The sequence below is a fragment of the Cupressus sempervirens genome, chromosome 2 (assembly GCF_028749045.1).
Source record: "Cupressus sempervirens isolate cs-2001-9-10 chromosome 2, ASM2874904v1, whole genome shotgun sequence".
NCBI lineage: Eukaryota > Viridiplantae > Streptophyta > Pinopsida > Cupressales > Cupressaceae > Cupressus > Cupressus sempervirens.
Genome location: NC_143119.1, coordinates 743,457,124 through 743,478,367, shown reverse-complemented (window position 1 = coordinate 743,478,367; position 21,244 = coordinate 743,457,124). Strand labels below are relative to the sequence as shown.

The 21,244-nt window shown below is 39.5% G+C and overlaps 1 protein-coding gene across 3 annotated transcripts in view; it reads left to right on the top strand.

Annotated features, from left to right (window-relative positions):
• Positions 1 to 21,244, top strand: part of LOC149575521 (ketose-bisphosphate aldolase class-II family protein) — a 392,222-nt gene that overhangs the window by 233,061 nt on the left and 137,917 nt on the right. For all 3 annotated transcript variants that reach the window (XM_089815285.1, XM_089815286.1, XM_089815284.1), the window contains exons 19-22: positions 81 to 129; positions 348 to 485; positions 1,173 to 1,254; positions 1,367 to 1,445. In XM_089815285.1, the coding sequence (XP_089671411.1) occupies positions 81 to 129; positions 348 to 485; positions 1,173 to 1,254; positions 1,367 to 1,445 (348 nt within the window). The remainder of the gene's footprint in view (positions 1 to 80; positions 130 to 347; positions 486 to 1,172; positions 1,255 to 1,366; positions 1,446 to 21,244) is intronic.

Below are 21,244 nucleotides of genomic sequence, written 5' to 3'. Positions count from 1 at the left end.
CCTGGATACGTCCCATTTTACAAGTTTTTAGACTTTTGCATGATATAAGATTGCCAATATTGCTGTTTTCTGGTAATCAGCTTTAAGTGAGAAATTATACATTATTAAAGGTGGAGCAGGGCTTGGCAGGTATCTTTATATTTCAAATTTTATATTTTGTTCCTTTGTTTTTGTTCATTTGTTTGTGAGATGTAGGTAAACTGCATATTTGAATTAGGATGTGACCAAGCTGCTTAAGTAGGGTTTAATACATTAAATGTAGCTTCTGGACCATTTACAAATGCTAATTATGTAGGGGCAATGCAACTTCAGTTTTGTTAATGCTTAATTTACTTTTCTTTGGTTAGTTCTGTAAAAATGATAAATCAACTTCTTGCGGGGGTTCACATTGCTGCTGCTGCTGAAGCCATGGCATTTGGGGCTCGGTTGGGGTTGAACACACAGAATTTATTTGATGTCATTTCAACTGCTGGAGGATTTTCTTGGTACGTCCTTAAATCAAACGTGCTATTGTTCAATAATAGCTGTTTATCAGCAGTGTTTAGTAAATAATATTGCTAAAAGAATTGGATACTTGAGGAGCAGCTCAAGAATTTTTTAACCATCAAACTTACCATCCCCATTATACACCAGAAAAATGGTAAAATTTGATAAATCCTCAGAAATAAGTGGCAGCCATAATTTTCTGGCATCATAAAACTTGCAGTTTTAACACTATATACCTGAGTTCTAGCTGAAGCCTGAGAGTCTGAGACTATCAAGGCAATGATTTTTTTCAACCTTTTCAAATGTTTGTACTTGTAGGCGTCAAGATTGAAACACAACTCCATAATTTTCATATAATTCTAATGTCTTAATTATTGAAGTGTATCACTTGGATCTTTTAAATCTGGTTGCATGAATTCATGTGTTAGGAAAGATTTTTTTTTTTCTTTCCCATGATACCTGAACATAATGCTTGATATATGCCTGGATGCTACAATAAAGGAATATTGTGAAGAAAACAATGATGCAAAACAAACAAACAAAAAATTAACTTTGAGATAAGACTGAGAAAAGATGTGCAGTAATGAACATAAATTTCAGACATGCTTTTGAAATTTATTGGATAGTTCCATAGAAGTGTATATGTAGCTGTTATGAACTTGTGAATCTTGTTTGGTTTTCCCTAGGATGTTTGGAAATCGTGTGCCCCACATGTTGGAGAATGACTACACTCCACTTTCAGCCCTTGACATTTTTGTGAAGGATTTGGTATGCTTTGATCACAGAACTTGTATCACTGGATTTTCTTGTGGACTATAGGATTTTGATTTGCGGATTTGCTAACTATTAATTTCCATGATTAATCTGCTTCTGCATAAAGGGAATAGTGCTTCATGAGTCAGCAAATCTGAATATCCCACTTTACATTGCAGCAGCTGCCCATCAGCAGTTTTTACTAGGTATGATTTTTCTTTTCTATTATTGAAGTAGGTTTTTGTGGAATAGTATTTTTCATTTTTGTTGACAGTTACCTTCATCTTTGTTTTGATACTGAAACGTTAGTGTAATGGTATATAACAGGAAACTGCAAAATAGTCACACCCACATAAAAATAAAAGATTAAACTGGAGATGTTGATGTTTAGTATTCAGCAATGATGTTAACGTAAAGCTCCCACATCCTCCACTGTAACTAGCAAATCTCAGATCACACTTTCAAAACCAGTGATATTATTCAAATAGATGGAAACTAGGATTTGTAAATTTATTAGTGCATTTTCTTTTTTAGTAGCACATGGAAAATTTGTAACTAGCGAATCTCAGATCACACATTCAAAACCAGTGATATTATTCAAGCAGCTGGAGACTAGGATTTGTAAATTCATTAGTGTATTTTCTTTTCTAATGCTAGCACGTGGAAATTTTATTTCTCTCATGGTTGCAAATGCCTACAAGTTTCTGACAATTTGTTATTAAATGGTTTGAATTTAAGTTTACCTCCAAGTATGCAGGTTCATCATGTCAATCAGCTCCTTGGTTGTCTGATCTCTATGACTGTTAGAAAATAGCAGAATATTTGACAATGCTCCTACTAGTGTCAAAATTAGTTTATAAAAATCGCAGAACTTCAAAGCTAGAATGGCTGAACATGCTGGGCCATTTTGACCTCAGATATCTGACATTTTGGAACTTACTGTGCTTCCCTGTGAGATATTACTATACAGTACTGTCCTCCAAACTTTCCAATCCCACCTAGAAAATAGTGAAACGCATGCACAGCTCTCTGGGTTATAAAAAATTTGATGGACCTCACTAGGAAACCTAAGATAAGCTGGTGTTGGTAGAGTAATTTACAACACAGTGGCATATTAAGATAATGTTTGATTGATCTGCAATTTTTTTCCCCCAAATATGGACAAATTTACAGTCAAAGACTACCAAAACGACCTCTTGGACACAATGGTAAGGTTGGATTTAGTGCAGGATGTTCCTGAGAATCATTGATCGTCAGATTCACAGATTTGCCCTCTTTCAAACACACGAAAATATCTCCAAATAAGCTATGGAACGATGTTTACCGTATGGGGTAAATAGTGTAATGCATACAGACAATAGACAAGAACATGTAACACAGTAGTACTCCTTTTATTACTTGCATATATACCGAAGAGATTACATAGTGCTTCCAATGATGATTACAGTCCATTTCAAATGGTATACATATACCTTCTCGAAGGGGTGACTCAACCGTCATGACCATTCGGATATAATTAATTTTACTTGTCAGTGACATGTCGGCTACATAATAATTATGCCAACTACACCATCGCTCCCCCCCCCCAAAAAAAAAGGTAAAGTCGTCTTCGGACAACAATGTAACAAAACCCAAAATTGAAAATTACACAACTAATTACATCAATACACAGATACTAGGCAGGGGGATGGGTCCCTGGCATGGTAGGTGTCTGTGCTCGTTCACTCAGCTCAACTCGTAGCTTGTAGACTTGCTCCTTTCAAACTTTTAGTTCGGCTTTCGCTTCCATCTGAAGCTCCAGAGCTGACTGCATCATCCCAGCAATCTCTCCCAATTCTTTTTCTTTCTCATCTGCTAGCTTCTCTTTCTCTATTGCCAATTGTTGTAACTGACTCTATTTTTCTAGCAAGGGTGCCCTCTCAGATTCCCAGGCCGCCCTTTCCACAGCTAATGTAATAACCCCAATAAGTTATAACTTCTTCAAACACCAAAAATCTTTATACTTCAGTGGTTTGACATTTCATCAAACACTTTGCAAGCAAGTTCTGATACCACTATAATGACCCTGCTCAAATTTGACCTTAAAATGTTGATTGAAGGCTCGAAGAATTTTGTCAAGCACTTTGCATACAAGGGGTCATATGACTGATATAACTTTTCTGATTGCTGCAATAACTCTTGTTTCGATTTGCATCAAAGAGAATGCTTACAAAAGACTCCAGATTGTCTAAACAATGACCTAACATGAATGTGCAACTAATTTTGGCAATATTCAATACAAATATGTGACTTAAACAACTTGCAATATGCAGCTACAGCAATTAGTAATTATGACAAATACTTTGGATGCAACCTAGGATGGCATTAATGCACTTACAACCAAGTGGCATTAATATACACTTAGTATGCAAAATTATAACATTATTTATGCCAAAAAGAGAACTTACAGCCAATTGACATTGTGTCAAACAATTGTCATGCAAACTAATAAGCTGATCATCAAACTCTAAGTTTGCAATATAGAGAGTCTAAAAATTACAATGCTCTTTCAATTGCAAAATCCTAGCCTTCCTTTGATACCAATAATGCCAAATGGCAAACAAAGACAAGTACAATATGAAAATAGTGAAGTGTTGAAGCTATATTTTGTACTCAGCTGAAAACCTACATTTCTCAAAAAATATGCCAAATGAGAAGTGAAGAACCTGATTGTAGATGGCTGTAATAATTTTCTACAATGCTGCCCCTTCTGCTTTGCTTTTTTCCGATCTGCTTTTTCCACTTGCCTTTTCTGGATTTGCTTTTTCGTTTTTGCTTTTTCGAACTGCTTTTTCGGATTGCTTTTTTCGGAGCTGCTTTTTCGGACTGCTTTTTCTGCCTGCTTTTTTCGGGTCTTCTTTTTCGGCCTGCTTTTTCCAGACTGCTTTTTTTTTATTTTGCTTTTTCGGTCTGCTTTTTTCAGACTGCTTTTTCAGCTTGCGGACCTACTAGAAATGACCTCCAATGAGTTCGGCCCTGCTAAAAAAAACCTCCTGAAATACTGAAATGCTGAAAATGGCCTCAGGCCCAATGATGCCCTAGCTGAAGTGACTGAAGTATCACCTCCAAATGTGCAACCCTTCAGAAGATATTTCACTTCCTCAGTTATGCAAATCCAAGGGAGTTTTCGTTCCTAAAGATCAACTGACTATCTGAAACCACTTGGCTTCACAATAGACTATGTGACTAAATCACAATTTGATGTCAAGAGAGAAATAAACAACTGGATGATTAGAATGAAGCCCGGGGTACCTATTTATTCTTTTTTCTCCACTTTCTCCAGAAGCTTCTAGAACATTATTTTATTTTATCTATTAAGTGATTTTATAAAATATTTTATAATTCAAGTCACTTTATTAAATTAATTAAATATAAAGTTACCTTTTAATATTTATTTATTTGATAACTTTATAAATAATTAACTTAATACCACTTATTTATTTAATTAAAATAATTAATTAGTCATCCTCATAAAATATTCATTATTTTGGATAAGCTAATTAATTAAATTAATTAAATCAAATTGCCTCCAAAATGGGGACATGACAACTAACTTGGTAATTGACTCCTTCGGAGCCCTCTCAACTGCTGCCTAATCTGCCTGGCTCCTCCAAAGGGTGTAATATGCCTCCATGTATATCTGCACAATCTCCTGAGTCAATGTCTCTATCGGGGTCTCCAAGCCCAGACTGCTCGTGGTGGCTTAATCCTAATGTATTTCTGTAGTTTCCACGCTTGGCCAACCTCTTTCCTCAAAGCAAACTGTAAAGGTAGTCGGGCATCTTGATCTCATAAAAGATACCACTCCTTCTAGCTCCTTCACCACTAAGTCTAAAGCCTGTGCCTCTGGAGATACCACCACCTTTCGAGCCCGAGTCGCTAGAGCAGCTATATCAACAAAGAATGTTTCCACTGCTTCTTGTAATGTTTCGTAACAATCCCGACCGAGGCGAAGTACAAAGCCCAGGATTTCGTACGGATATGGGTAAGTAGTGCACAATAAGGAGAATCATATGGTTTAAAATGAAGAGCTAATACAGTGAAGTTAGGACCGTACGGTGGTATGGGATGAAGGGAAAATTGGTGACTGCAGAGAGGTAGCCATACGGATGAGAAAGAGGTGGTCGTTAGGCCATACGATGGTAATTCTAAGTCAATACGGTAACTATGTTTGGGTGTACGGTGGATATGAGAATGTCTACAGTGGAAGAGACTGACAGGCATATGGTAGAAAGTAATATTGAAGTGATGTTGGTGGAGTACAGTGTTGTTAAAGGCCGTACAACTATGGCGAAAAGGCCGTATGGGAAGCAAGAAGCCGTACGGTATCTCTAGGTGCCCGTATGGAAGCTCAGAGCTTGTCGTACTAAGCAAATTAAGGCCGCTCGGAAGCTGGAAGTGATGTATGGTGAATAGGGTGAGTGAAATGAATGGATATGCTTCAAGGGAGCCGTACAGATAGTGAGTGCAAGACAAATTAATGATGCGATTTAAAAATGCAAAAGGAAACATACACAATTTGTAGATGTAGAGTTCAGAGATTCACCAACAGGAACTAAGATATATAATTAAGCCTTCAAATTGCCAAATACAAATTGAGACGAACACCAACGGAATAGGGTGAGGGCTAAGCCCCACCGAGACCGCACCAGCCAAATAGGGAAGGTCTTTCACTTCCGAAATGGCAAACAATACCGAACTCCAACAAGAATCCGCAGTACAAAGAGATATAATCCAAAAGCATGTCTACAAACTACTATGAGCCGTGGTTAAATACCTGTCGGGAAAAGCTTTCCGAGGGTGTACAAAGTTAGCCGACGGCGACACAAACTACGAAAACAAAATAAAATGGGTCTGAGATAAAATAAATCAATTGGCCCGTTACAAAGATTTATTTATTTATTTTATAATGGGGACGTTACACTCCTCCCGTCCCAAAATTTGCTTGTCCTCAAGCAAGTGCAATGCTGGGTGTTGGAGGATGTGCTCGCCTTACCATGTTGCGTCGTCCAATGGTAGGTGGGACCAATGTACCAAGTACTCCCTCAAGGTGCGGTTCCGCAGGACCTTTTCACGCACTTCGAGAATCTCAAGAGGTTCCAAAATGAGCTTCCCCTCATTGAGTGGCAGAAGGTCGGCAGTGACTGTGACATTTTGCCTGATAGCCTTCTTCAGACAGGAAACATGGAAGACATTGTGAATGCGGCTACCCTCCGAAAGTTCCAGTTCGTACGCTACCACACCAATGCAACGGATCACGTGATAGGGACCATAAAAACGTGGCTTCAATTTCTCCCTCCTTGTTCCCTTTAATGAAGACTGTCGGTATGGCTGAAGCCGGAGATAGACCAAATTCCCCACGTCAAAACTCCTCTCTATTCGATGTCTATCGACGTACACCTTCTGTCGATTTTACACCTGTTGCAAGTTTTCTTTCAAGCTCCTCAGAATGTCCTGTCCTTCCTAAAGCTAATCCTTTGCCCTTGGAGTGTGACTGTCGCCCAGAACTATGTTGATGAAGGAGAGTGGTTCGTGCCCATACATAGCTTTGAACGGCGCCATCCCGATTGACATGTGATAAGTGGTATTGTAGCAATACTCCCTGAGATGGATCCATTTTACCCACACGCATTATTGTGACAAGATGTAGTTCCGTAGGTAGCCTTCGAGCCATTTGTTCACGATTTTAGTTTGGCCATCTGTCTACAGGTGGTAACTCATGCTCGGTGATAATTATGTCCTTGCCATCCGAAACAGTTTTGTCCAGAAAATACTGACGAATCGTCCATCCCGATCGGTGACGATGTTTCGGGGTAACCAATGCAAGCGAAAGACTTCTTTGAAAAATAGTTCGGCAACTTGTGTAGCCTAAAGGTCTGAGGGGATGGTGAAGAAGTGAGCATACTTTGTCAATCTATGAACCACCACGAAGATGCAGTCCTTTCCATTCACCCTGGGAAGACCTGTTATGAAGTTCGTTGATATACTTTCCCACTTATGTTTAGGAATCGGCAAAGGCTATAACAGTCCAGTAGGAAGAGTGTGTTTGGGTTTGTTCTGTTGGCAAACAATACACTCTCTCACATGCTGCAACACGTCCCCTTTCAGTCCCTTCCATGAAAATCTCTCCCGTATACTTCTGTAAGTCTTAAGGAAGCCGGGATGTCCAGCTAGAGGGGAGTCATGCACTTCCTTCAGGATCTTCTGCTTCAATTTGGATTCTAGCACTAGGTAGATCCGATCTTTATAATAGATGATATCATCCAACACATTGTACCGATCATTGTGGATGTGACCATCCATTATCTCACAGGCAAACGTATTCTTGGAATATTCTACCAACAGTTGTGCCTTCCAGTCAGCTGAGATCTGTTCTAGCGAGCAGATGGTGGGTTTTCGGGACAAGGCATCTGCAACAACATTGTTCTTCCCTTTTACGTATTCAATGTCGAAATCAAAACACTAAATTTTACTTACCCATTTTTGTTGTCGTTCATTCAACTCTCACTGCTCCAAGAAATATCTCAGGTTGTTGTGATCCGTACAGACAACAAACTTGGCACCTACCAGATACTGTCGGAACTCGGTTAGTGCATGTACGATGGCCAACATTTCTTTAGCATAAATAGAATACAAGCGTTCTGCTGGTGTAAGCTTCCTGCTTTCATAGGCAATGGGGTGTTTGTCCTACATCAGAACCGCTCCAATGCCCTCCCTAGACGCGTCGCATTCCAAAATGAACGGTCGGGTGAAGTCAAGCAGTGCAAAAACCGGGCAAGTGCTCATGGCCTCTTTTAGCTTATCAAATGTGAGTTGTGTTTCTTCGTTCCACTAGAAAGCCCCTTTCTTTGTTAGATCCGTTAAAGGTGCGCTGAGCTAAGAAAAATCTTTGACAAATCTCCTGTAGTATCTGCATAATCCGAAGAACCCTCACAGATTTGTGAGTGATTTTGGGGGAGGCCAATCGAGGATAGCCTGAATCTTCTCCTGATGCACTTGAACCCTGTATTGACTGACGAAATGCCCCAAGTACAATATCTTTGTCATAACAAACTCACATTTGGATTGTTTGGCAAACCGGGACCGTTTCTCCATGATACTCAGAACTTCGTTCAAATGCTTTAGGTGCTCCTCCCATGTCCTACTATAAATAAGAAGATCATCAAAGAATACCAATAGATACTTACGCAACCGTTTGTTGAAGATGCGGTTCATGCATGACTAGAATGTAGTAGGTACGTTGGTCAAACCGAATGGCATGACCAGGAACTCATAATGTCGGTAGTGGTAGCAAAAAGTCATTTTCTCCACATCTTTTTCCCTCATTCAAATCTAATGGTATCTGGAACGGAGATCTATTTTTGAAAAATAGACGATGCCATGTAGTTCATCCAAGAGCTCATCTATCCGTGGGATGGGATACCTGTTCTTTATTTTTCTTTTGTTTAGTGCGCGATAGTCCACACACATGCGCATCGTTCCGTCCTCCTTTTTGACCAGTACCACGGATGACACGAATGGGCTAATACTGGGACGGATCCATCCTTTCTCAAGCAATTTCTGAATCATCTGTTCGATCTTATCCTTGAATTTCTTGGGATGGTGGTATGTTGTGGTTATGACTAGTTTTTCCCTTGATTCCAACTCGATTGTGTGTTCAAACCCCTGATGAGGTGGTATGCGAGGAGGAATATCAATGAAGACTTTTTCATGCCTACTTAAAATATCCTGAAGTTCATCATCTTGTGGAGGTGTTTGGTGCCCCTTCATAGGTTCTGCCGAGATAAAACAATGCGCAACCCACTCAACGTCATCATGTTGCAAGACTGTCTCCATTCGATGCACGAAAGCTTCCTTCGGCCCTTCATTTGCCATCCCTCGGAGGACAACCTTCTTTCCGTCAACCACAAAAGTGAAGTCCATTCGCTTGAAACTCTGAGTGTACTCATCAAGTGTCTCCATCCACTATATGCCCAGAATGACTTCAATGTCAGCGAAGTCCACTATGAAAAAGTCCTCTATCACGGCGTGATTCGCCATTGTGATGCTCAACTGAGGAATAAGGTGCGTGCAGGGCAAGAAAGTCCCTCCAGTAACATTGACCTGAAAGCCTGCGCGTGCTTCCGTAGGGAGACTTATTCGCTTTACTAAGGATGAGTTTATGAAATTCAAAGAAGCTCCGCTATCCAACATCACTGTAACCCTTTGTCCCTTAAGGGTACCCCGCACACGAAAAACTGTGCACCTCGGACTGCTAGCTAATGCAATGGATCCCCCACGTTGTACCAAAGCAGCAATCCTCTCCATATGGTTTAAACTGGCCATGTTGGTGTTAGTGTTAGGTTGGTCATCTTCAAATGACATTTCTTCTTGTTCGTGTTTGTCCTCATCATCGGACACTACCTCAATGTAATGGATCTTCCCCTTCCCGAGGCATCGGTGGCCAGGCTCCCAAGGCCTTTTGCAATTGAAACACAATTTCTTACTTCGAAGTTCTTGTCGAGATGCTTCATCCAATGTCGGCTTCTTGGGTGGAGGTTTGTCCCTTGGATACGTTGGTGGTTTCGGATGTGAGTGACTTCGAGAGGATGAGGTTGATGCCAACGACGATGCCATACTAAGTGCTTTATTGATTGCTTTCGACAGGGTAGACAGATTGAATCCCTTGACCTAACCTTTCAGTGGTTCCGCTAGTCCGTCCATGAAGAGCACGACCCATCGTCTTTTGGAAATGTTTGTGACCAACATAGAAAGTCTCTGAAACTTTGCAATGAACTGATCTACTGATCCGGTTTGCCTCAACTGCGCCAGATCTTTGAAATTGAGCTCAGGGTCTTTCCCATCAAATCGTTCTATGAATCTCTCCGTGAATTCTGCATGTCTTTATTTGATCATGCCCTAATGTAATGGTGCCGTGGTGCCACCATTCGTGCGCAACTCCCTCCAAATGCAATGCGGCAAATTTGATTGCTTCTTCTGGCATAGGATTTAGCTGGAAGAATGTATTGGCTTTCATCACCCACACTTGTGCTGAAATGGAACCCGATCAGTCAAACGGAGACAGATTCACCTTACTCAATTTTCTCCTGAGTTCATCGTTCAAGTATCCTCCTCTGTTTCCATCTCCCGAGTATCTCATTCTCAGATCTGTGTAATCTTTGTAGGAAATGTCTTCTTCAAGGTTTGCATTTCTCCAGTCCTCTCTTATCTCTTCGCAAGGTTGCAGTCTCTCTCTGTGATGCGCTTCTATCCGTGGTGGGAAGGTCGGCATGGAAGGATGAGAGCATGCTGGCTGAGGGTGCGGTTTACCCAATACTAAGCTCGTGCTATGTCCATTTTGATCTCTAGATATTTTGTTCTCCATCAACTTCTTGAGGGTTTCCTCCATGAGTCATTGCGTATCCGTGATTTGCGCCTAATTTCGGGCAAGTTCCCTCGTAAGTGCCACAAGTTTGGCGCCCATCGGTTCCCATTCATCAGCGATTCGATCAACGAAATGTGTCCTTCTCCTCTTCTGGCTATAAACTGTCATTCACCGTCCACAGGCTGGTAGGATTGAAGAGCTTTGGTACCACTGTAATGTTTCGTAACAATCTCGACTGAGGTGAAGTACAAAGCCCAGGATTTCGTACGGATATGGGTAAGTAGTGCACAATAAGGAGGATTGTATGGTTTAAAATGAAGAGCTAATACAGTGAAGTTAGGACCATACGGTGGTATGGGATGAAGGGAAAATTGGTGACTGCAGAAAGGTAGCCGTACGGATGAGAAAGAGGTGGCTGTACGATGGCACTAAACAGGTCGTACGGTGGTAATTCTAAGTTAGTATGGTAACTATGTTTGGGCGTATGGTGGATATGAGAATGTGTACGGTGGAAGAGACTAACAGGCGTACAGTAGAAAGTAATATGGAAAACATGTTGGTGTAGTATGGTGTTGTTAAAGGCCGTACAGCTATGGGGAAAAGGTCGTACGAGAAGCAAGAAGTCGTACGGTATCTCTAGGTGCCCGTATGGAAGCTCAGAGCTTGTCGTTCTAAGCAAATTAAGGCCGTACGGAAGCTGGAAGTGATGTATGGTGAATAGGGTGAATGGAATGAATGGAGATGCTTCAAGGGAGTCATACAGATAGTGAGTGCAAGACAAATTAATGATGCGATTAAAAAATGCAGAAGGGAACATACACAATTTGTATACGTAGAGTTCAGAGATTCACCAATAGGAACTGAGATATATAATTAAGCCTTCAAATTACTAGATACAGATTGAGACGAACACCAATGGAATAGGGTGAGGGCTGAGTCCCACCGAAACTGCACCAGCCAAATAGGGAAGGTCTTTCACTTCCGAAATGGCGAACAATGCCCTACAGAGAGATATAATCCAAAAGCATGCCTAGAAACTACTACGAGCCGTGCTTAAATACCCGTCGGGAAAAGCTTTCGAGGGTGTACAAAGTTAGCCGACGGTGACACAAACTACAAAAACAAAATAAAATGGGTCCGAGATAAAATAAATCAATTGGCCTGTTACAAAGATTAAATTATTTATTTTATAACGGGGACATTACACTTCTGACGCCATTGAGTGTTCTTGCTGTACCCCCACGGCCTTTTCTACTACTTCCGTCATATGCTCAATAGCGTTATGTGACAGTCCTACATCCAATACTGGCTCCACTACCTATGCCTGCAGATTGTTTTCCTTCGGAATTTCGTCTCGCGTAGGTGTTTGCATGTGGGCCACCTGAGGTACTGGAGTATGGCGGAACTGCGTACTTAAGTAGGTACTCAGCCTCTGAGTTCGACTCTCGCAGTCTCACTCAGGTGATGCTAAGAGTGTTGAATCCACTGTAACTACTGCATCTGAACTCGCTACCTCCAAGTGCACACTAGGCATATTTTGGGTCTCTTCTATCTCTGGTACTAGTAGTTTGGGTACCTCCATCGTAGTCTCCTCTCTCTCCTTCAGTACACTCTTTGTTGTAGGTGCCACAATTTCTGCTACCTATTGTGCTTCAATAGGAGCTGGCATACTTTCTCGGCTAACGGGTTCTGCCACTCGTGCAAACCCCATATGGCAAACCCAATTGTTGGTCCGATTGGTCAGACTGGGGGAGGTCTTACCTTGTGCTGCCAGCGTGCAGCTACTGTAACCGCTTGCTGTGGTGCTACAGTCATCACTATCGGCTGTCTTGTCTATCCAAACCCTAGTATATGTGCCATGTGTACACCTGCTGGGACTAGGCAGGAAGTGGCAGATAGTGTAGGGCGCGAAAATAACAAGGGGGTGGTTGTGATAATCTCAACCTCTTCATCACTGTCTCCCCCTTCCTCCTCTCTCGTACTATTCTCCTCAAAAGATGTCTCTTTCCTTCTGTTGTCCGTATCGCCTCATGTATCTACCTGAGGTCTCTTCTGTCCTACAGTGCCCTTTTGTCCACTAGCTGTGTCTAAGTGTTTCCACTGCATGATAGGAGGTTCCCCGGGGGCTAATGGTCCAAGTCTCGCCTCCAACCTATCTTCTGGAATCATCCACACTGTAGCATCAAGAAATAGGCCTATGGCATAATGCGGCATATAAAATGTCTTATGCTGGAGTGTCATAAATTCATGCATGCGTTCAGCCAACATAGATGTCCAATCATACACCTTCCCATTCATTATGCCATTCATCATGGATACCTGTGGAAAGGAGATATCAGATGCCCTACTTGATCCAGTAAGTCTGCTGTTGACTAAATCCATCAGGCATCCCCATGGTCCCTCCTAGATGTTTTTTTTCTTCAACCCCCTATCTTTTGATGTTTCAACCAATACTTCCTGTTCTGCTTCAGCCATGTCTCCGCATACCAACCTGATCAAAAACATTTTTACCTCTTTGGTAATCTTTTTGGGCTCTACCTTTTTTCCTTGCAACCTTGGTATGCCAAACACGTGTGAAATTTGTTGCTTTGAATGACTACTAGGTCTCTTCCTAGGTATGGGAATGATTTTCTCCGAGAGGCCCTGCCATAAGTCTCGATCATGGTGCACAGGAAACCCTTGTAGTCTCGGATGCAAAAAATAGGCATCCAAATCGTCCATTCCACCCGTGCCCTTCTAATGTTGGCTTTTATTGGATGACTGTGAGGAGTTTCCTGCCACCACTTCCTACATTCCGTATCGCTCAGCCCTTCGAATGCTATATTCTATGGAGTCATTTCAGCAGTTGCAAGTGCATGTGCTTGCACCTTGCGCTTCTGCTTGCTGCTGCTACTGGTGCCTCCACTCCGGTTACCTGCGGGTGACATTTTCATCCCCTTCATAGCTATAGATTCTTCTAATTCTTTTTTCCACTTTCTCTTGCCTACAAATTCCATTTATTCTTTTTCTTAGTTAGGTCAATTATCTCTTCGCACAGACTTTTCTTTTTGGGGGGAATGATGTTGTCGGTAAAGTTATAAAATAGCCGACGGGTAGATTAGCATGTTGTCGGTAAAGTTATAAAATAGCCGACGGATAGATTAGCATCCAAAGGGACACGTGACGGTTGAGTCACCCCTTCGGAATGGTATATGTACACCGTCCGGAATGGACTTTGGATCATTGTTGGAATCATCATTTGGAAGCACTATGTAATCTCTTTGGCATATATGCGAATAATAAAAGGAGTATTGCAGTGTTACATGTTCTTGTCTATTGTCTGTATGCATTAAACTATTTACCCCATATAGTAAACAAACGATGCTCCAATGCTCTTATACCATGGAAGAATTTGCCAATAGCAACAACCTAAGATCTAGAGGCCGATAAATAGCACAATAAAAAAAGAGACAAGATGGACAAGTATAAATTGAATTCTCGTCAATATGCAATAACTGAATTGAATTGCAGTACATAAGAGAATGAATGAGTACAATGCAGATGTGTAAGAGATAACTTATGAGCCTCATAAGGTGGAAGCATCATCCTCTAGAGTTTGATGTGCAATGAAGCATTTGCAAAATGTGGAGGATGATAATTTGACAAGTGCACTAATGGTGGAGAACACATAAGTGGAAATGTGATAACACCTATCACCACCTAAAGTGGAATTTCCTGTACACCATGTACAAGTAAAGTTGCAATCTCTAAAGTGTCTCAAATGCGAACTACTATGTATGCATTATCCTAAGCAAGCTTAAGTAAAATACAATTAGGTGAATAATTAATTACAGCAATGCCATTTGTCCAATTTTTTAAAACTAAAGTTGCGGGTTTTCATTGGCTGATTTTTTTCTATAATAAAATTTGCAGTTTTTCCTAAACATTTTGTGAGAAAATTTTAGGAAGAGTTTTTGGCTGGGGTTTTTATTAAAATTGAAGCTTTTCAGTTTTTGGCAATTTTCTGCTGATTTTTAAATCAATTTTAACCAAATAAACAAAGATTTTTAGATGTGCAAGGGTTCTATCTTCTTGCGACCAAGGGTTGCTGGTTATTTTTATTTGAGAGAGTTTTTGCATTATTCTTTTCCAAAGAACCTTAGAAGATTTTTTGTACATTTATTTTTTGCCAAAAATTCTGGTTCTCTTTGTTGTGGGTTTGTTGGGTTTAGATTTTTTTTTAAATCATGGGTTTTTACTTTTTTTCCACAAATTGAAAGTTTTTAATGATTTGTTTCAAAAGCATGGCTTTCTGTCTTCAACAAAATGATTTGATAGTTTTTATATAACAAAAAATGTGGTTTGTGATCGTTTCACTCACACCTAGGGTTTCTAGTGTGAACTATGTTCTTGCAAATGTACTAGAGGTTTTTTTGCACAATTTTTGGTTGCTTTTTTCTATAGAAATGAAAGGTTCATGTGCGATATCTGCCTTACATTGAGGTTTGATGTTTTTTCCACAAAATTATGGTTTTGTTTAGCAATATTTTCTTTTGATGAATTCTAGAAAATTTGTTGGCTTCAAAGTTTTTGCTATGCTTTTCTTAGCAAAAATGAATGCTTTTTAAGAAGCTAATTCTTTGTTTCTATAACAAGAGGGATGGCTTGGTTACCCAACATCATGTTGGAAGAGACTCAATTTGTTCTTATACTTGGTCATGCACAAAAGTTCTGTAGGGAGTGGTTAGCTGATCAAAAGTCCAACCAGGGAGGGTTTCAACAAGAGCCTCATGTCGCAATGCATTTTGAAGAGGAGTGTGGCCAAATGACCTACATGTTGTGTCAACTCTTTTGTAGGATAGTTGAATGACATCAAGGGAGGGTATTAAAGTAATAATGTAATATTTAGCATAATGGTCATATAAGTAGCTTTCTTTTAAGTCATTTAGTCAAGTTTTAGTAAATTTTGTTTTTTGAGTTGTTTGGTTAGTTTATTAACTTCCTATTGTCTTTAGTTCTTGGAAAGATTTCTTGTAATCTCTTATATGAGGAGTATTTCTCTATTGTTTAATATTGAATATCAATCAATTATTCATTCAATCTTTCTGTCAAATATGACACCACTCAAATTATGATTTAGTCTTCAACGTTAAATAAATGCCCCAATACATTGTGAATATTTGAATAGCACAAATACTACCACAATGCCTTTTTTCATTCAAAAGACACAATTAGTTAACTAATAGTCAAATAACATAGCAAAATACACCACTATATTAATAGTCAAAACTCAATCGTTATGATATATAGTAAATTTTAGTTAAAAATTAATGAAGTGTCAACAATCAGCCATCATTGGGCTCACCCCGCAGTGTGACGGTAAACGTCACAAGGCTCAGTTGATTAAGGTCTTGGGTACAAAACACCCGCCGTTCCCACTGTTCCCTGACTGTGCTCGCTACGTTTGCTTGGTGTTGGTTCACGTGCTTCTTCCTTGGGGTGTACGCGTTTGTGCAACTGTTACTGTCATCTTGTATTTGGGAGTCATAAGGGGAGTCGCCATGGAGTGATAAGGGATTGGGAGGTATAAGGAGATATAATTGGAGCGATAAGGTGATTGGTGATCCTGACGGTGTCGACTCTGAGCTGATGTGATTTCAGGGTTGAATGCGAAGTTAGGTGTATTTAGAGCTGAATATTAGAGGTGTTAATACCTCGGAATTACCACGGGATGGGGCCCCCAACTGTGGCTCCATTGGTTCATAGCTCTAGTCAAAAGCGATTACCAATTAAAAAAAACAAAAAACAATCAGCCATCATTGATCAAATATTATATTGGTCACCAAAAATCTCATCACCCTACTCCATATAATGTGGTAAATTAGAACCACAAATATTCCCACGTCCATTGTTAATGGGACTGCCATTAGTATTGTCATAGTCATCATCAACTCCAAGGGAAAAAACGAGGGAAATTAAAGTATCCAACTGAACATACTCTAGCTTCATATTCTACTTCTTTGTAGGCATTTTCTTTCTGTATTAGTAGTTGCAAGTTGGTATGCACATACACCAAGTCCTTTACTTGTTTGCAGTGTAGTCTATTGCACTTTATTGAGGGAATGAAGAAGTATGTGCTCTGATTTCTCTCAGATAAAAATGAATTGATAGCCTATCGAGAAAAAATTAGAGTTAAAAGAGTTATACATAAATTATATGATATGTAAAACTTAAAATGTATTAGTTTTTTAATTTAAAATTTGTGATAAAATTTTGATAGCAAGTAGTTGTAGGTGTGGGTGTGATTCTCAATAAAAGTACTACCAGTTAGGAGCATCAACCATATACCTGTACCAAAGAGCATCAAGACCACAATAATTTGTGGTTGCAAAACTTGTAAATTCAGCCCTCACTGCATCTTGTATATCACAATTATCAGAGTTTGGGAAGTGCTGTCTTGTAACCTTGAGCAGTTTTAAGATCTCTATACGGGGCAACTCTTGTTACACTACGTCTGGTAAAAATCAGAGAATTATAATATTTGGGACTTGATTCAAGGTAATAAAATGCAATTGAGTGGTCATTTTGTTCCATCTATCTACCATGAGTTGTAATATTTGGAAGATTTTTTTCGGTATCTTGCTCTTTTGCATTTATGATGAATTTTATTTTCATGTGTTTACACAATTTTAGTTAATGTCATCATACATCTCACCCAAACAAGGCCTATCCATGGATGATGTTCGATATAGGCTCAGTCAAACTGAGGAGATACTCAGCACGATCCCACCAAATGGCATATAGGATAATTTCTTTAATGTTTTCTGCCCACAAAATGCTAGATTGCCTTAATATGATCCACTTACGAATGATTACCATGTAAGATAGTACCTCAAGAACTTTTAGAAGTTGTCTATACACAATTGAGTTGGAGGCGAAAAAAGTAAGAAAAACATATTCATTATTTATGTTACCTTCAGCAGTTCCAACCTGGAGGATTGTCTAGATATGCCTTGTAATGTATGGTCTTTGGTGATGAACATCTGGATCTCTTTGGCATCATCATACACATGTTAAACCCATTGAACTTTGTTACATTTTTTATGCAGCATTAGGCTGCGGTAGTGGACAGCAGAGGTTGTCCAAAAAATGTATGACTAACATCCCCCAACTAATAAGCAATAATCCTCAACCAAAACAATTTTTGGCATTGTCAATTCCAACTTGCACAAAATTTTGAGGGCCCACTTCCTCAATGGCTTGACAAATAATGTTAGCAATAAATGTATTGCCCTTACTTGTCCTTTATAATCCACTACTTTCGAAAACATTGCCCCTTTTGGTGACACTACAATAACATTGATCATAGGCTCATTTCCAACATTTTCTATCCAGTATATACTATGGACACCCCTATTTCGATCCATGAATCCCTGATGGGCTTCAGAGAGTCGTCTACATGTTGTACCTCTTATGTCCATCAAGGTAGTAGGCACCTCATTAAATCCCCTTGGAAACTCATTATTTTAGGTCACCATTGTTTTGCCCATAAAGTATGGGAACAACACTAAATACCAATCTATTGGCATAGACATATTTAGCAATGTCTTGAGTGTCAATGTCTCTACCCTTATTATGTTTCCAATGTTCCCTTTGGTCTCTTACATGTCATAGGTTGTTCTTTAGGTATAATGTCCCTTTGTAGGTTCAAGAATGGAAGGTGATGAAGAGGCCTCCAATCCTTTCCTACTATTTTGCTAAGAATGAGGACAGGTAGCTAATTTCCCTACTCCTTTGTCTGCTTTTTCTTGCTCTTCTATGTATGTTAATACTTGTTCCTCCGTAAGAAGATCTTTATCTGTTGGTAGACCAGGACCAAATCTGATGCCTTCTTGACGGATAAAGCACAAACGTGCTTTCACTCATTTGTATGAGTTATTATATCTTTGTTTGCAATGATGAGAAAACCAAGTTACTTCAACCAGAGATTGGTTGAACAACATAAAGACAAATTGACTAGGTTAGTTCAAGCAGATGATTATGTGATGGTTGAAGTTGATCATAATAAAGCAAAGGCATACAAGGCATCTACACAAGAGGTATGAATGAGTACTGTTTATCGTACTGATAAAGAAATCAACGCATACAGACAATGGAACGGAATAGTAGAATTATATTCGCATATGCCAGAACATACATTAGGCTTCATAATATCCGTAATAGTAGGTGATGCTTTACAATGATCCCAGACAAGATATAAATACTATCCGCCGAACCTTCCTGAAGGAGTCCGTCAGCCACAATCATTATATCCGCTACAAACTATTTACTCGTCGGCTACAAAATACAAAACACCGACGACAGTCAATCCGTCGGCTACAGAAACACCGCTGGGACCATCCAGTCGGCTGACAAGTACCATTGATATACAGCATGCCGATTTTAATTTTGACACTCTGAATCACAAGAAGCTATGAATTCCGCTAGTAATTCTTTGATTGATCTTAGAGGTGTCCCACCATTCATGCTTGAGGAATGCAAGGCCTCAGCTTGTAAGCTTGATGTTTTTGATGGTGATATGATATACATCTCACAAGTGAATACAAATCAGAACTTTTATTGTGTGGCAGCCCAAGTCACGTTGATGAGTTTGGCCGAAGATTTTAAGCATGGATGATTTTGAGGACAAATCAGAAAATTCATTACATGGGGTACGTTTTGGTGCTAGTTTTAATTGAACCGCATAATTTGAAGAGCCAATTGAAGGTTAATCGAAGATATGATTGTTGCAAAATTATCACATTTTTTGATAATTCCCACAAATTAATAGAGAACTACCTCTAGAAGGTCCAACTTGAGGAAAGACATGAAGGCAAAGAAGAGGCTTCATCTCTTTGATTTGTGAATGGTTAAGGTAGCCATGGAGACTATGAAGAACAACTATTTAAACCTCTATTTGGATAGAGATTATCTTCTTGATCTCAGTATTATACTATGTGTATTCAAATGCTTTGGGGAGGAAAGAAGAGGAGGTCGATCTTCTTGCTTTGGAACTTGTGAGGACTGTGGAAGCTATGAAAAAAAACCTCCAGTAGATCTCCACATGGGAAAGAATCAGATTGAAGAGTTGAATGTGGAGTTGAGTTTAGCTCATGCTTCACCTACAAAATTAGAAAATCAGTCACTCACAACAGCCTCTTGTGATGAACAGTAAAGTCATACTTTCGGTGAGATGTGTATGGAGAAGTTAATTGATAATCCTCTCTTTGAGTCTGATGGTGTTTACACATCTGATTGTAATTCAGGAAAATCAGTATGTTGCATACAAAGACACATGGATCACATAGTTTCTGAAAATAGCAATCAACACTTTTGCATTTGGGAACCCAAGGGTGATGATTTCTTCCAATTCAACATGAATGATGGCATGTATAAATTGATGTTGAGGGAATAAGCATTAAGGATATCAAATGCATAGATGAAAATAAGAAAAATCAATCCTAATTTTCCAGGTAGAAACAAGAGCAGTTCCCTTCTATAATGTCCCTATTTTTAGCAAAGTCCTATAGTTGGCTTGGTTAGTTCACCATTGCAACCTTCGTCAGTTCACCATCGCAACCCTCGTGAGCTGACAATGGAATTTGAGGGTCTCAGTTGTGGGTTATAGGCTTTTCAGCAGCCTATGGTGTGTTTTGGCTCCATTTGAGAGACTTACTATCTATAGTAAGTCAAATTGTTGGTTCCAATGAGCTTAGTTGAGTTAGAGGAGTTGTGTGATGCTCTCAGTTTTAATTTCGTGCTTCTAGTTTGGGCTCCAAGAATCTTGGAGGGAGCATCTATTTATAGTAAGTCATCTCACCAGGTTCATTCATCGTCTTTCATCATCAAAATCACTTTGATGTTGTCAGATTTCGATTTCGATGCTTCTTCAAGTGTTTTTGCAAGACAGGTAAATTATTATTATTATTTATCTAAATACGCTAAGGTTGTTATTTGTGTTGGTGTTCTTGGTTGGTCACCTCAGTATCATAGCTCGTTGGAATCAGGACGAAATTTTTAAAATCATGGGAACAAGAAACAATGGCCTTACGTGTGAAAATATTAAGTTATGGTGGAGGTCATTTTTGGAGCCAAAAGCAATTAATAAATTATATTAATGGTACTTTATTATATTTTAATGTTATGTAGAGGAAGCTTCTAAAGTGGAGCTCTTTTGGGAAACTGGTGCCATTTGAAGATTATAAATATGAGAACATTTGATGAGAAAAGCATCTGATTATTTGTTTATCTCTTTGCTTGTTGTCTTTGTGACAATTCTAAGTCTGTGGTTTTGTGCCCTTGCTGAAGTATAAGGGTTAGATTATGAGTTTATCTTGCAATTTTCTGCTGAGGTAAAGTAAATTGTAATTGCTTCTCTATTGTATCTATTGTTATTGAGAAGTCAATTGAACAAGTGCTGAAAACTGGATTCTAGAGAACGAATTGAAGACCGAATTATTAATTTTATGCTTCTACGTCCGGGCTGAGAGTTCAGTTTGAGTGTTAGAGGGTTGTTGTTTCACTATAGGGCAGCAATTTATCAATTGCAGGCTCATGTTCACCTAAGGAGTGTTTGTGTGACAT